This window comes from Monomorium pharaonis, chromosome 7, assembly GCF_013373865.1.
Source record: "Monomorium pharaonis isolate MP-MQ-018 chromosome 7, ASM1337386v2, whole genome shotgun sequence".
Lineage (NCBI taxonomy): Eukaryota > Metazoa > Arthropoda > Insecta > Hymenoptera > Formicidae > Monomorium > Monomorium pharaonis.
Window position 1 is genome coordinate 14,054,009 of NC_050473.1, and position 14,802 is coordinate 14,068,810.

Below are 14,802 nucleotides of genomic sequence, written 5' to 3' on the forward strand. Positions count from 1 at the left end.
CATAATCGATGTCGACAGGCGAGTCATATGAGATTAACATTTGAAATGGAAAAAGGAATCCCAAATTTTTGAGGGAAAATTTTTAAGTTTTATGTAAGTATCATGTATTTCTGGGTTTGATTTTTGTGCCATATGCGTAGATATATATAAATTTTTAAATAAGTTTCTTTTAACTTATATTTATTAATTTATTTATTTAATTTTATGACACAGAAACTTAGATCTTTGATTTTAATATTTAATTTCTATTTTTTTCTATTATAACAAATTGAAAAAAAATGAAGTGCAATAATCGCGAAGTGTGAGAGGCAGCAATAAAGATTGAAGAATTAAATAAATGTTTCATTCTTCTCTAGAAAAGAGAAAAAGAAGAAATAGAACATAATATGAAATGTGAAAACGGTTAAATGGATTTTCCAGGTTATATATAATTTTAATTTAAAAATATACATATTATCTTTCAATTACGAGTACATTAATTACGTAAATCTTAAAATAATGAAACGCTGTTGCGAATGATAAATAATCATCGATGATAAAAGTCGGCTTCAAAATTAAATGGATTGCGGAATATCGTGTATTTGCCAATCGTCTTCTCCTCTGTAATTACTCTGGTTTGACCTTAAATTGCGGTGGAAACCGGCGAGCCGCGACATCGACGTGTCTTCGATTATTAAAGACCCCCGCAGAATCCGCGTATTTATTCTCCCTAATCCTCGTCTTCGCTCAGCGACGATCTTTCTCGTCCCGAATAACCCGAGAGTAAATTGATTTCTACGAGGTGTGGCCAAAGCGCAGAAACGATAGCTCCCAGCTAACCGCAGGTTTCCGTGGATGGCCGAGGGGCAAAGGGCGGGGCTAAGCAAAGTTGTACGGCTTCTCGACACTGTCTGACCCGCGGATTATCGGCTTAGTTGGATAGCCCCCGTTTGGGTTATTTCTGCGCGCGGTAAGGGCTTGCCCAGACGAGGATAGCCGTAACACTGATTTCCGGCCTCTAGCTTCGGCAGCGCGGTCATACATTCCTGTATTCCTTATCGGCGAGACATTCGCGTATCTTGCTTCCTCCGCGACATTAAGACTGCGAAATACGCCATCACGCTAATCAGTTAAGTAAGATAAATTAGCTATCGTAAAGTATCCGAGAGAGTGAATCATTAAAGTGAATTGTGTCACTAAAGCAAGTGTAGTCGTTTTGATCGCAAAAAGCTTATAATTGCAATAATAAATACTTTTTAGTTTTATTTATTATGAGACAATTAAAAGTGAAAGTAGCAGGAAATTAAAATTATAAGTGAAAAGAAATTCTTTTGTTTCTCGTGGAAACTTTTTTGACTTGATACTTACACTATCATGACATTTATATCTTGCTGTCATTGAATAATTATCGGGTTGCGAATTACATGCACATATCGATCGTTAGCTCACAGATAGCTCTTAATTTACGTTGTTGCTGCTTTAGTGCTTGGGAAACTATCGTGCAAATTGAAACCCTTGTAAATTAACGCTTCGAATATATTACAGCCATGCAGAATTCAATCATAATATGCAGAATCCGTTTGGGGAATAAACTCGTTACAATAATTTAAAGTCTATTTTTCCTCGTCGCGATCTTGAAAAATATCGGAACAACGATTTGAAAGAGATTTCTTTCTCAAACAAGATGTTTCTCGCTCATCTCCGCCATTCACATTTCACCATCAATCTCATTTTTTTGTTCATTCAGGTTTTGACAAGCTTTCCTTGTTACTCATTTCCTTCCGAAGTACGTGATACGTGTGTAAATGATACGCGCACCGTGGACAAGATGCATAAAAAAAGATTACATCGTCGATTCAGCAGCATTTCATAAAGAGCGGCTTTTCCGCTGCGTCGGCGATATCACTTTCCCTCCTGGCCAGGCAATGTTACATAATAAATATCCGTACTGACGGTGCACACTTTTCCGACGAATATTTCCGAAAGAATCGTCACTTTGACGTAATACGCGCGTGTAATTCCAACCTATTGGCAACAGCAACGTTGCACAATACGTACGGGGCTGATCGATATCTCTCTTGTATATTTTACGCAAAAATTCGAATTACACAAGAAGAGATACCTTTTCACATATATTATATCCCGAACATTTCCATATCGATACCTCGTTCCATATTTGAACTAGATTATTAAGAACATTTTATTAATGTATAAAAATAGAATTTTTATATACCGCTCGCGATTACATCTCATATGACGTGATTCACGGCTCCCGAAGATTAATCATCTGGACTGCGATTTTCAAAACTTGGCGAGCTAGTTTGCTACACGCCGTGTATTAAATTTTCGAAATTGGATCCTCGGGGAGGGGAAAAAAGAAGAAACTATCTCTCGCACGAGACGGGTAGTATCACGTACGCAATGTTATTCTTTCTCGTCGAGGCGGAAATTCACTCTAACATGCCTGCAACGTGTATAGAACGAAAATTTTGTTTTTCATCGAGGTAGAAGCCCAATTTCGAGTCAGTTTGAGAAAAGAACGGAATGTTTCGATCTAGCGTTCTATTAATAACGGAATAAAAACTAATCTGATAATTTTTGTGATAAACATTTATTAATTTCCACGACGAGACGATTTCTACAAAACAAGAATGTGCAAAAATGCTCTCTTTTTCTTGTCGGGATAACGACGCAACTTCCACAAATCCACAGGCACAATGTTCGCCCGTCGTTGAAAAAATCATCAATGAAACGCGAAACCCATGGAAGAATCCCCTCGCGTACCGACGAATGGGATTGCACCGGCTCGCTATTCACACTCTCTCGGTGTGTGTTGTCCCCTTTTTTTTTTTGCAAAAGTATGTCAAATAGGCAGACGGCGCGTCACAGAAGCCGCTCTCGGTTTTTTTTTTTCCAAAATACTTTTCAGCACGATTTCGCGGCTGTCGCGCGCCGTTTGCCTCCAGGCAGGTAACAGAAGGAAGATCACGCGAGGCACGAGGGACGAGGTGCACAACGGGACGACAGGGGGCGATCCACAGTTGCCCGCTACCCTTCAGGACACATAATGCACCGCGGGCAGCCCAAGGGAAATTTAGCGGACGCCGTGAAAACCTTTGTTTTGTACGTTTATACCGGCGTACACGCGAGACCGGCTCCTACGATCTACGTGTATACGTAGATACGTAGGATCCGGACAGATAGGCTATGGGTGGGAGGAGTAAAAAGCATGCCCGCGCATTCCCGGCACCCGAGTAACACCGTTAACGTTAACTCTATGAGCTACGGGGACGCAAGAAAAATGGAAGAGCGCACGGTAAAGATATCTGCGAGGCGCGGACCTCCCTGTCTGGAGTATAAATGTATAATGCGCGAAAAAAGAGTAGCTCACGCACGGCGGAGCGGTGCCACTTCGGCTGCCTGCAAATTTAATTAGCTTCTCTGTCTGCCGGATACATTGACCTCGACGCTATGAGATTACTCTCATCTAATCATCCGAAGGAGACGGGCTTTACACGCGCTTGCGTATGTATATAGTTTACCATCTTGAAATTTTTAGGGAAGTTTTTTGCTCTTAAAAATGGATTTTTATAGGATATTCTCTCTCTATTTTGGGAATTCTATTTCTTAATTTATATTTATACTTTTTTCTGGCAAGGAATTTTTTTTGGTAATGCAAGATGTCGATTAACTCTAAATATGGCATATACATCTACGTAATATGATTATGAACATTAAAAAATCTCTATAATAAAATGAATTTATTTTAGAGTTTATAATTAGTTAAAAAACTGTTTAAATCTTACTTGGAATTTTGAATAAATTCCTAAAAAATCCAGGAATTCTCAGAGAATTTTTTTTACAAAATTAGAGTAAACACCCTGGTATACTCCGCAAGATTGGTGAACGGAAATTTTGAATTGGGATAATTTAATCAAGAAAATCAATGCGTTCTCTCAGCATGTAAAATCCTATTGCAACGAATATCCTGGGTATGTGTACTTTATATCGCGAATACGCCAAAGGGATTGGCGCCTATCGACGCGCGCCAGCTTAAAATCCACACAGCGAAATTTCAACTTTTTCTCTACGCCGAGTGCTACCCCGGATTCGGAAACTAGAAAGAATTCCCATATGGTGTGACTACAGGTAGTTTCAATGCTGTGTGTTGGTTCAAACTATACGCGATTTATTTGCAGTTGGGCTGGCAGGAACATTTTGCTTTACATTTGGAAAGGATTTATGAAACCAACGTTCTATAGTTTCATATTTTTGTTATGAAACTATTATTTTATTATTAATAACTCGCTTCAAGATGTAATTATGATGTGGTCATTACATTACATTTCTTTTAAATAACATTTCTTTAAAAAATTTTTATACACCTCATCATACATATTTCTTTTGATAGAAAGTTTTGATTGTATAATTAATTCTATTACATTTTTATTGATAAGTGTTTTTCTTTTAAATTGTTTCCATTATAGCGTACATTCTGTAATCCCATATGTTAGTATTTCTTTATCTTTCAAACATATATAAAACTGTATTCCATGTTAATATATCTTATATAAAAGAACAATTACAGAAGATTTAATAAAAATATTTTCATTGGGATTTTGCAAAATTCAAAAATTATCAAATTGACAATGAATGATAAAATTAATATACATCAAGTGACCTGAAATTTTGATAATCAAATTTAATTAACTGTTATCACTCTCTATGTCAGCAATAGCAAGAGATATTATAATGAAAATACATGACAGTGAAGTAATTACAAATTGTACTTTCTCTTCTGCTATAATTGCAAAATAATTGATTAAATATTAATTAAAGCCAATCTTCTAATAACGTTCACCAATCTCGCGTTTAAATTCAAACGTATCATCATGAGCCATAGGATATTCGAATAAACGGTGAAATAGACATCGAGCCTTTCCATTTGTTCATCCGCGTAAACTCGTTTCTCCGTTCTGCGAGAGTGAAGCGACCAGCTCTTGGACGGTAAATTAGGGACTGCATAATATATTCCCTCCCGTGACGGCGGCACAGAGTGAAAATTCTGCTTAAAAATTCAAAACTTGGAACGAGAGACCTAATATGCGCGCCGTGCGAACTATCGCTCATGGGGTTGAAAATGTAAGGAAGAGAAATGACTCTTATGACAGAAACTCAGAAATTGGACGAGGTAAGATAAAGGTTTCTCCAAGTTTGATAATGGAATGCCCGCCACTTTTGTTTCGCATATCGCATTGTTCTCTGCAAATGAAGGAGAGACTGTAACATTTTCAAGAGTATACAAAGAAAATAATAAATGTTACTTTACGTTTTTAAGATATAAAAAACTTTTTCTTTAAGCTTTATATTTTCGATTGAAAATTTTAGATTATTAATTCTTTCCTAAAATATATATTAATTTCTATCTATATGTGGTTGCACGTAATATGTAGGTATCTGTAGAAAACAATTGAAAAACATACAAACGAGACAAATATTAATTACATGTTTAATTACATGTTAATTATATAATTAATAGCAATAGAATATTTTAAAGGTGAGAGAAAACAAAATCAATTTTCGGAAAATATTTTAAAAACACATTAATTTCTTTTCAGTTTACGCGTAAAATTGTTATTTGACATTTTAAATACTATTTTTTAAACTATTTTTTACTTTCAGCATTACATTTATATAACGTTTTACAAAATCAACCATCTTCGTGTTGGAAATTACTGAAAAAAAAGAATTACTAATATCCACTCCTGCTTATTTTATTTTCCCTCTCGCATTCAAACACAACTTTAAAATAAGTTCGATTAATCACAGAACACTCAGGGATCTCGACGAATCGCTTTGTTTGACATTCAATTTGAAAACTGAGAGTCGAGAAATTTAAAAAAAAAATTCAACCATTGTCGAGAGAGAGGGAGAGAGAGAGAGAGAGAATGTGTGTGAGTGAGTGAGTGAGTGAGTGAGTGAGTGAGTGTACGAATCCACGTTTCCTCTATGGTCGACAGACTGGAAAGGAAATCTATTCGCTATTCGCTCAGTTTTAATACGCTCGGACAACCAGCATATATACATCCGTTTCCGTTTTCCGGTGCTCGGCCGGCCGGCCGCGTTGTCCTCCCTGGCATCCTCTTCCGTCGCCCGTCATCTCCTCCGCAAATATTCTCGCCGATCCTTCAATACCCGACCCAGACCAAATGCCCACGATGCTGCCCGGTGGAAACGGCGTTTTCTGGAGCGCGAAATTGTGACGTGACCTTTCTCCGTTCTACATAACGCCGATATCTTCGCCTGGCTTCGTTTTTTTTCCCTCGTTTCTCGAAAGCATTCAATCGTCCATCTTAAAAAGAGAGGCAAAATGTTAGCGTGGATTTCATCTAATTTGATTTATGAACTGTCCTAGTGACACTTGCTATTGTTATTTTGCGCATCACAAAAATTTCCTTTAAATCGATTAGACTCATTGAAAAAAATACAGTCTTATTGCATTACTGAAAATCTGATAGATTGAATAAGTCTGTTTAAAAACGGATCAGAAATCTTATAGTAAAGTCTATTAAACGTTTTATTTCTATATAAAATCTCAAGTCTTATAATAATCAGAAATTATGCTTGGTTTCACTCAATCATATGTCTTATTAATATATAATCATATTATTTTTTTTTTAGTGATTAATTACACCACTGTAGATTAACATTAATCAGTTTAATTTATTCTCTCCCTAGTTCTTAGGGTTTTAGAATTAGAAAGTTACATTGATGGAAATGAGATATATCAATGTATATTAATATACATTTTACAAAATTAAATTGAACTATTACTATGTCTTTGATCTATGCTATGCTCTTCAGCTTTATTCATATTTTATATATGAAATAACTATAGCACAATTTTATGTTTAATTGAAGTCGACATATTAGTTATGAAAATTATTTTATTTTAATCGTGAAGTATATTAGATTATTAAAGCTTTCTGTTAATTAAAAATAGTTATCGAATTTCTAAAATTCTGAGATGCAAATCTTCGCAGTACATCGCGCAATATGAATATTTTAATGTGAAAGGATAATTTAGAAAATTATCAGAGTTGGAAGAAAATGTGATGTACGCTGTGTGTACGATAATAACGATAATATGAGACCGTATTTCTTGGTAAAGGACAGGTTCTTTATAAAACGCCATCACCTTTCGTGTTGCACCTGCGTCAGCCAACCCTGTTATTTGTAAGTAAAACGGATTTCCTACGTCGCGGAAATGACTACTCAAAGTTATCAGTAACGCAATATATGGATAGTAATAACGCGGATTGAACATGAAGCTCGTCGTGTCACGATGATGCGATTACTCGGCATCAAATTAGACATTGCATGTGTCAGTGAAAGAAAATATATTCTTTCTATTTTTGCTCGTGTTTGCTCTTCGATAAATTATACGATGATAATGAATGTATTAAATATTTAATTAATATTAAAGATGTGCTAAGCAGCATAAAAGAAATATGGGATTGTCGAGAAGAAAACTTTACGAAAGGCAAATTTTTATTTATATAGAAAACAATAGAATAAAATTTTGTTTGCTGTTTGAACAAAATTTTATTGATTCGTATATTAATACTTACCTTGTAAATATCCGAGTCAATATCAGTTATCATTATTTACATTGTATTTAGTATATAATTAATTACTACAATTACCTCTTTACATACATTCACAATACATGAATCACAAGACGTAATAATTAAAGAAAAGTTCAAAAGATTAACGAATGTATTAATAATATACGTTTATAAATGTAACTGCTTTAAAAAACCATCGCTGTTAATAAAGAATTGAAAATGTTATTCCATAAGATTCTTCCGGTCATAGAAACGACAAAAGATGTAAGTGGCAACTATCCAATCAGTGTTTTCATGTTTTAGGGCCGCCATTGTCTGCAAGAGCGGTCCTCGGTGGAACGGCCGAGCTACCATGCGATATTCGTCCACCTCATCGCAACGATTCCGCTATCTTGGTCGTCTGGTACAAGAATGACGTCATTCCGATCTACAGGTAAGCTCTTAAGCCTTGCTTTTTATGGTTTTGAAGAGAAATCCCTAGAAGTTAACGTACGTTGCATGCAAGAAATCGTCGAATAAGGGATACGAATAGGAACTTGATTTCTGTATATTTAACATTTTCTGATCTACTTCGATACATACATATTTTTTTGTTATATCGCTAAAAACTCTTGGCGATTAATATCGTCATGTTAATATCTTAAACGATTCTTCTAAAAACATCTTCGAGACTTTGCTAATTACACACACAAATATAACTCTCTCTTTTAGAATATATAATATATTAAAATAAAATTAATTAATTTCATTAAAAGGCAAGAAAATGTTCTCACAAATCAGAATCTTAAAATGATATTAATTTTTAGCAATTTAGCTATATTTCGAAACTAGTTCAAGATAATGAAATTAAATTTTGCACGTTTCCAAAATGTAGGCTATATTAGTATTTAATGTTATATTTTTAGTTACATATATCGTTGAATTTCATTTCAATAATACATAAGAATTATTGAGAGAGAGAGAGAGAGAGAGAGAGAGAGAGAGAGAGAGAGAGAGAGAGAGAGAGAGAGAGAGAGAGAGAGAGAAACAGAATTAAAATAGGAAGAGGGCTAAAAAGGAGAGAAAGAGATGGATGGAATGTTTTATTCAGTAGTATAATGATTAATTATCTCTTTCCATCGACTCATTCATCTACTTTTATCACTTATCTTTTTTTCCTTCCGTATCAGGGTTAGATTATCATTACGATAGGATCGTATAAAAAGCCAGCATTCTAAATATACGACGTGCTTTTTAAGTGAGTTAAGACATAGCATTACGAAATTGTCTAATGTCATAACGAGCTCGAATGTCATAAACATGTCATAGAGAATCGTTGTGTTTTATTGCGTGGTGGGTAATTATTTCTTCCTGCTGGCTCATTCGCCTACCTTTATCACTTATCTTCTCGTCCCCTGTATCGGAGTTAACTTACCATTGCGGTATGGTCGTATAAAAAGCGAGCACCCTGGATATACAACGTGACCTGCGCTCGTTAAACGTCACGATAAGGGCGACGATAGGAAGAAGTCCCTGGCGAGGTTGGTCCACGTAAGCGATATTCACGCGTGCGGCCACTACACTCGCGTGTAGCGAAGCAAAGCCGGGGGTCTGCTTTCGTGTGCGGACTAGACGTCGATTTTTCGATGGCAGCACCCGATACCAACCAGCCAGTCGCTTTGCGAAAATGTGAGCTCGCCCGAGCACGAATCCGGCGAGGCAAAAAATGTACAAACTAGGGGTGGCTAAGGGTGACTTTCATATTTACGGCCCCTCAACAAACATTCCATCGAATAATCATTGTGAACGTATAATATGAAGGTATAACCAAATGGACTAACTAATGAAATTTAAATTGTCGGACCTGTTATCAAGAAGCATATAGAGTATTTTAATTTGCACGAATATATGTCTAATAAAAAAAGTATAGAATTATATTATTTACACACACACACTCACATACACACGCGCGCATACAGGTTTATTAATTGTTTAATGTACTGCGTACCGAGAGAATCAAATGGATTTTCTTTAACTATTTTTTATTATTATTTTAATTGTTTCTTTGAGGGTTGTAAAAATAACCACTTTAATATCCGAAAAGCTATCATCGAAATAGCAAAGTAAATTCCTCGCATGAAAATGCAATTAAACGCAGTTCCGCGAAATATAATCAAGCATCTCAAACATCAACTCCGGCATCGGTGTAATTAACTCTACGTTAGCATAAAACAAATAGTAACTGAGTTACGAATCGGTTATACTGGGACTTCCTAAACTTTCCCTGAGTCGATTACGAAAGCTTCGAACCTAAATGTCTCCTGCGTCTTTGATATCATATAAACTGATTCTAAACATAAATATATGATGAAGGAAGTATAAAGTGAATGTTCGAAAACGCGTACTGTGCCCCAGAAGATATCTCTTGAATGATAGTTTGAGGGCCATTTCGTTATACGAAAATGTTGCAAATATTATTCTTCGATCGCTCGAGGAAAAGCACTCGCGCGAAAAGCCAGGCTACTAAAAGATTGCTCGTTGGTACATTGGAGCTAGATAGAATCATCAGATCACGAGTCACAATTCGCAACGTGGAATTGAAAGTCCGAATGAAAAAGCGATGGACCGTTTGTTACGTTTTCCTCGATACGTCAACCGCAATCAAATCGGCAGGCGTACTCACTCGTCAGATAGATTCCTCTATTCCGCCGTCAGCACGCAATTCGCTGTCTGTCGTTCATTCAAGGTTACAGACAAGATGAACGCGCATCATCGTCAGATCCATCTTTTTTACACGGCGCTTTCTTATATTTTCTGCATTTAAAATAGGAGTGTGGTAGCATATATTCCATGCATTTTCAAGTCCTGAATATATCGCACAAAAGCCTAGAAAACAAAAATATTTTTTTTGTTGTGTAAAAATTCAATTACATTGTACAAAGCAATGCTTTGCAAAATTAAAATATCGCTCTTAAGCGCTTGTGCATTTTAAAGTGTGCACGTCTAAAATTTGGAGCGCATAATACGCGCTGCAGATTTAAATTTAAAAGTAGCACAGATGAACAGGGATAGTTATTAGCGTATATTTTTAAATAGAAGATACAAAATTTGTTGCTAATAATACGAAAATTGAACTTGTTAATTTAAACACGAATTTTTGAATTTATAGAATTTCTGATAGAGGTAATAGAGTAAAGGGATTCAACTGTGGCGTTTAGCTTAGCCCGTGAATCGTCATGACGGAAGGCACGAGTGGTGCTGTAAATACTGGTTTTCGCGTATACATCCGCAGATTAGTCGGCAGGAGGACATATACATACAAATTAGATCTTGGAATCTACTGTTTACAGCGTCAAGAGTAGCCCCTGCTCAGGTAATTGTTTTCAAACCAACAATTAAAGTCCATAGAGTTGCAGTTGCCTGTTCCAGATCCAATGTTGCTTTGTTGCACGACAGAGTTTTGCACTTTCTGTTTGTTGTATCTAAGTCTGAAAAGGGTCACGCGGGAAACGCCATGCCAGCCGCAGCATAAGTGCACTACACGGCCGAGTGCCGAGTGCTGTGTCGGACGCATCGGCCGCTTATCAATTTATAGACTATTGAAAGGCGCCGTGATTTTAATCAAATTAATCGGGGTTTCGAGGTGCCGGCACGATCTCTCTCTCTCTCTCTCTCGTCGCTCTTTTCATTACGTTAATGCGAATGTCGCTATCAGCTAATGGAAAACGCGCCCGGAGAGAATTACAAATGCGCATAAAGCGTAAGTAAACATCGATGTACTTCCGCCATTAACTCCGGCGACAATTGTAAACCGTTCATATCCGTCTACAGTCGCCGCGGCTGTGCTGATGCTCTTGATGAATTCTATCGTACGAGCCACTTGCCTCGAGTATGTCGTCTCTTGCGGAATTGCTATGCCAAAGCGCAGTCATGAGGTAATGGAGTCGCATGCTACGGAACCCGAAAGGAAAGAGCGAGAGGCGAGAACTGAAGGCAGAGCGGAAGGGTGCAGGGCGTCCCGCAAGATAATGGTGTATCGCGCCGCGCCGCGCCGGTGCGATTTAAGGGAAGCCGCTTTGTCAAACGCCGGTCATTTTTCACGGTCGCGGTATGTACGTTATTCGTCACGTAACCGATTTTCTCTCTAACAGCTTTCGCCCGGCATTGAAAACGTCACGAGGATCCGCCTCGTAAATCACGTTAGATTGTAAAATTGACGCAAGTCGATAAATATATATCCGGACGATGACATTGTACGTCTCCGTACGTCGTATCGATCGCACCTACGATGGGAAGAAGCTCGCGCGCGCTTTGTAGAAAGGAACGTGGATCGTTATATTCGTCGCCCTTTTAACTCAATGCTGACACTGGAAATTTCATGCTAATCTCCCGTTGACGTCAAACGCGATTTGCACGCTTGAAAAATAAAAGTCAGAATAACGTTTGAAACGAAATGTAAAAATTTCAATTAGATATTTCTTACTTACTCATCGATTGGATGGGGAAGGGAAAACACAGGAAGAGGGAGAGAGTAGAAATTCAGATTTTAACTACGTTTTAACTAGATGTTAACTAAAATAGCAAACGAGCGTGTCAACGGATAATGTCTTCCTGCCTTGGTTGATGTATTTCAGTCTCGAAAATTGCTCTGTATTAGCTATTATCGGCTTTATTCATGGATACATAATTTGCCAGTCACTTTACTTCAGACATGCCGGCAAATCGATACTCCGATAAGGACTGCCAGATAAGTTTAATTAAAACGATATTAACGGAAAGTCGATACAACTGTGCACCGTTCTGCGAGCATAAACATTAATCTTCAAAATCTCGATACCGCTTTTTATATATTGTTCGACAAGTTAAATGCGGGACGTTGAACATTACCGTGCGTCAGACGCGTAAAGTAAATTGTTATCAATTAAAGGTATATTTCACGCGTGAACGCGTAATGAATATTAGATGCAATAAATTACGATGTGACGTTGCTATCGCGCGCTATCGTTCAAATTATGTTGTTTAATAATTCCGCGGTCCTTCTCCCCTCTCTCCTCCTCACCATTTAATGATGTCGAAAGGCTTGAAATCTGTTTGCCATAAAGTTGGCTTACATCGGCCGACCACATTACACGTTATATTTGCATTACGCGACCGCGCAATTCTGTTTTGCAACCCACAAACTTTTAAGCACCTTGTTATAACGCCGCTTTGGCGAAGTCAACATATATTTCGACGTTATTTTAATATTATTAAAATACCGCGAAAACCATAGACTCGCTGAAAACTTTGATCTTTTATGTGAATACTTTATCCGATCTGATTAAAATCTTTTCGTTACGAAATATAATTTCGAATTTTCAACTTCCACTCGCAGGGAATCAATATAAAGATGTGAATAGAACAGGAGGAGTGCTTATCGATTCTTCGAAACGTTTATTGTTGGTCGAACAATTATCTTACAATCTCTCCAAACATATTATTTCCGCGGTGCATTCTCTTAATGTGTAAACATGTGTTGTATACCAATTTCTGATATTGCAACCTCATTTCACGACGGCTATTTCGCTGTAGTCAACTAGCTCTTTGTATTTTCGTTGTTGTGCCGCTCTCTCTGTGAAGTCACGAAATGTCATAAACGAATTCAATTTGAAGTTGAATTGGCGTACGCGAGCGTTTTCATTAACGTCAAATCTCCTACATGCGCACATTCGTGTAAGGGCGAGTGGCGATCGTTGCATTATTACGAGATGCGCTTCGTTATGTACCTCGTAATCACAGATAGTATTAACTTGCCTGCTTTAAAGGTATTGAGGTTGACGTCCGTATAACGTTACGTTTCACAGTCGCTACCGCCGGAATAAGATATATTTTTAATTTCAAGTCTATTATTTCTCAAAACACAGTCTGTACAAATTTCTTTTAGCTTATATTTCTTTCGAGAGTAATTGTAATAAAATTATTTATTATACAGACAGTATCTTTAACACAATGCATTTAACAATTAAGTGTGAATTTTAAAAAGTTGAGAAAGATGTGAAAGGGACAGTCTCTCAAAGATATCTTTTGTAAAATTCACACACACGAGAAATTGGTAATCCATTGCGATTAAAAATTGAGATTTCTAAGGCTATAGCTTTCTTCCGAGCGTCTGTTATAAATATCGGAAAGCCATTATACCGTATCGTGCAAACGGGGAAGAAGCGTCAGATCTCGCCCAGCCGGTGTACGCCAACATGCTAATCTATCGCACATTTGCATTACTATTTCACCGGCAATTATTGCCAATCTCGTTTCTTAGTTGTTACACGTGCGACCGTATACACCTGAATGTAACGAAAATAGAAACAAAAGCAGCGGCCATGAAAGAGAGATTGACGTTGCAAAGGAAAGACGTAATAATTCTTCCGCAATGCATAAATATTCCATAAGAATTGCGGCTGCTACATTCGAGCGTGCTGCAAAGCGTTATATGCAAAATAAAATGTCTGTTATTTTATTTAACAGTATACTTGTCCTCGTGCGGAAGTTTTGCGATCAAATTAGAATTTCGAAACTTTATAACATAGAAATCAATTGATGGAGTGCCGTATACATAATGTCTATTGTGTGCGCTCGAAAAGCGGAAATTCATAATGAAACGTACGCAAAGCTAACACCGCCGTTACAAGTTCATTATGTTATGGTTAATGCATCATACTCAAGCAAGATATTCAAGGAAATATTGACATTTCTATTCGTGTCGCTACGCCTTTCTCGAGATGTAACAGCAGCATTTTATTATATTTCACTTCATAAGTAATAATGTTACATTAATGATTGTCACTACTGTAATTATTTTATTTTATTGCTGATTCGTGTTCAGTAATGCAGACTTGTTCATCGTATTACCTATTTTAGCACGAAATCCTGATATCTACATATGTAGAATGAATTTTCAAATAAAATAACCGGAAATTAGAAAATTGAATTATTCTACAGTATAAATCAATACTTCAATACGTCAAGTTAGACGAAACAGGTCATTATACATATGACATCTTTAAATCATTAAAATAGCTGTAACTTTTTTAGCATGCGATGTTACGTTATTATAAAAAATACTAATCTAAAAAGTTCTAAAAAGAGTATGACATTATATTATGCTATTATTGTTATCTTTGCGCGAATGTTCTTATTGTTTTGTGTACGTTTTGTGTACATGTATGTTTGTCTAACA

At 36.7% G+C, this 14,802-nt stretch overlaps 1 protein-coding gene across 3 annotated transcripts in view; it reads left to right on the plus strand.

The window, feature by feature from the left end:
• Positions 1-14,802, plus strand: part of LOC105834897 (nephrin) — a 289,371-nt gene that overhangs the window by 185,512 nt on the left and 89,057 nt on the right. For all 3 annotated transcript variants that reach the window (XM_012677732.3, XM_012677733.3, XM_012677734.3), the window contains one exon: positions 7,911-8,040. In XM_012677732.3, the coding sequence (XP_012533186.1) occupies positions 7,911-8,040 (130 nt within the window). The remainder of the gene's footprint in view (positions 1-7,910; positions 8,041-14,802) is intronic.